The sequence below is a fragment of the Lolium rigidum genome, chromosome 2 (genome assembly GCF_022539505.1).
Source record: "Lolium rigidum isolate FL_2022 chromosome 2, APGP_CSIRO_Lrig_0.1, whole genome shotgun sequence".
In the NCBI taxonomy this organism is placed as follows: domain Eukaryota; kingdom Viridiplantae; phylum Streptophyta; class Magnoliopsida; order Poales; family Poaceae; genus Lolium; species Lolium rigidum.
Window position 1 is genome coordinate 34,757,034 of NC_061509.1, and position 2,859 is coordinate 34,759,892.

The 2,859-nt window shown below is 50.5% G+C and overlaps 1 protein-coding gene across 1 annotated transcript; it reads left to right on the forward strand.

The window, feature by feature from the left end:
* The first annotated feature begins 323 nt into the window (after positions 1-323).
* LOC124689489 (salt tolerance receptor-like cytoplasmic kinase 1) lies at positions 324-2,633 on the forward strand. Its single transcript, XM_047223013.1, has 2 exons — positions 324-819; positions 1,939-2,633. The coding sequence occupies exons 1-2, from the start codon at positions 324-326 to the stop codon at positions 2,631-2,633; spliced, it is 1,191 nt and encodes a 396-aa protein (XP_047078969.1).
* Positions 2,634-2,859: the final 226 nt, after the last annotated feature.

Consider the following 2,859-nt stretch of genomic DNA (forward strand, 5'->3'; position numbering starts at 1 on the left):
CAGAACACACCGGCTAAAAACTGAAAGTTTTACACTTTTACCTAAGATGAGTGGTTTTGAAGACAAAGTGCATAACATTCCATTGAAATATGGAGAAAAAACTAACAGCAAAAATTAATCAGAGAGAAAATAAAAAGCTGTCAAACTTTTGCGTGCTTAACTGCCACCAATAAACTACGGGAAAAAGTTGTTGTATATATTCGCGTCACCAACACGACACCTGCCCTTTCTGTCCCTTCCATTAATCTCCCCCCACACTCCACGCAACCAAGCTCAAGCTCAGCTCAGGGGAGAGCCCGACACACCTCCGGCGGCGGGCGGCCATGGACGTGGCCATGGCGCTGGCCACGCTCTTCTTCGTCCTCCTCCTGCTCTCCTCCGCCGCCATCTCGCTCCTCCTCATCCGCCTCTGCCTCGCCGCCCTCCGCCCCTCCGCCACCACCCACACCCCTTACGCCGCCGTCGACCCCGAGACCGCGCGTGCATCGCCGCCGCAGCACGGTTTGGCCTTGCTGCCGCCGACGAAGGCACTGCATGAGAAGCCGGCGGACACGGAGCCGCGGAGGCTGGCGTGGCGGGAGGTGGAGGCCCTCACGGGCGGCTTCGACGAGGCGGCCGTGGTGGCCCGCGGCGGCTCCGGCAACGCCGTTTACCTCGCCAAGCAGCGCGTCGGCGGGTCGGCGGCGGCTGTCAAGGTGCACCGCTGGTGCGGCGGCGGGGAGCGCCGGCTCGCCGCGTTCCGGCGCGAGCTCGACCTGCTCCGCCGCGTCGGCCGCCACCCGCGGCTCGTCGCGCTACTCGCCTACTCCGACGACCACGGTAACTAAACTAACCGAGAAATAAGTTTACACCTGTATTATAGAAAAAACAATATTTAAACTGTACTGCTGTCTGAAGCTTTGACTCTACGCCTACGCTGTGGCGGCAGAACGTGTTCTTTCTCTCTCTCTACTCCTACGACAAAAATGATAGTATCTCCACCTTTTTTTAAAAAAAACCATCTTTTGGCATTTACTCGCTCTGTCTATAAAAGATGTTGGTGATTGCTTAAATTTAGCTGTATATATAAATAAATTAAAAAATATATAGTTACATCTAAATTTAGACAAACTTGCGACATCCGAGGCAGTACATATTGTCGTGCTACTTACTCATGCAAATTTTTGAGGAAAAGCATGATTCTTCGTGGCCTATACAAAAATAGCAAAATAGCAAAATAGCAATATAATGATGGGAGTTAGCTGTTTAAAGAAATACAAATTTCCATTTTATCTTTTTCATAGGCCATATGCACTTTTATTTTGCCTTGAAAATTTTCAGGATTAAGTATCCATGTAATATGTACATACGCTGAATTATTACGATTTTTTCTGAAAGTTTGCAATAGCATTTTTTTGAATTTTGTAAAAATGGGTCTGCCTAGACGCGTCTCCACCAAATCACACATATTTGCCCCTTTCTTGTTGATTAATTCTCTTAGGAGTACGACTAATAAAAATATCACTTCATTTCCCATAAAGATGTACAGTACTAATAGTACTACAGTATGATAAATTATGGTTGCTGTGCAATACTTTGTTTAGTGGCAGGTCTGCAGAAACTAATTCTAAGTGACTTTTGTTGAGGAGTGGTGACACTACAGCCTACCTAAACAATCGAGAACAACTACGCCACCTCACCGGATTTCTTTTCACCCGCTTTTTCAGCGAGACAACGACATGCTTGAAAAAAAGGCTTTTAGCTCACTAATCGTCTTTTAGAATGCTAAATTACCATGTGCATACTACTACTAGTACTCTTGATTTGGAGTGTCTCGTCCTTCAAAAGATACGGTGTCTCGTCTTTGTTTTACTCCAAATAAATGCTTAACATTTCTTTCCAAAAGGATTTCAATCAATTAAAAACAGTACATATTTGAGAGAATTTCACTTCTTGCAGATGAGGGAGGCGCACTCGTGCTGGAGTACATGCCGGGCGGCACCCTCGCCGACCGCCTCCACGGCGCCACCCCAGCACTCACCTGGCGCCACCGGATGCGCGCCGTCCACGACATCGCCGTCGCGCTGGAGCACCTCCACGGCACCGCCACGGCCATCGTGCACGGCGACCTGTCAGCCTCCAATGTGCTCCTCGACGACGTGGGTGGCGCGCGGCTCTGTGACCTTGGCTCCGCCTGCGAGGCCACTTTCTCTGCAGCCGTCGCGCCCGCTAGACGCGGCGCCGCCTCTGCTGTGGGCTCCCCGGGGTACGCTGACCCCTTCTTCCTCCGCACCGGCATCGTGTCCAAGAAGTCTGACGTGTACAGCTTCGGCGTGCTGCTGCTCGAGGTTGTCACCGGCTCGCCGGCCGCCGGCACGTCAGAGGGCGGCGGCGAGTACCTGACGGCGCGGGTACTGCCACGTGTGAGAGCAACCGGGGTGGCGGGGCTTGTGGACAGTAGGCTAGGAGACTGTTATGACACTGTAGAGGCCAGCGATATCGCCGGAATCGCCCTTGAGTGTGTGGCGTCGCAGCCGGGGCTCCGGCCCACGATGGCGCAGGTGCGGGCTGCAGTGGCGGAGAAGGCGGCGAGGTCCATCGCGAGCGATGGTAGTGATCATAAGTTGCTCGACTTATTCCGTGCCACGAGTTAACTGATTAGTTGTGAGTACTTATTTTCTAACAGAAGAAAGTTTTTCTTTTTTATTTTGTGTGTGATGTAGCATCTTTTAGTGGTACAAAATGGGCTCATATTTGTTATGTTTATGGAATCACAAATGTGATTCTTTAATTTAAAAAAGTGCGTCTTTGTGCGTGTGTTATTTAGCCTTTACTTAGTGTTAGGAAACGGTGAAAACTGCTAAGTACGAGGTTCAGCTA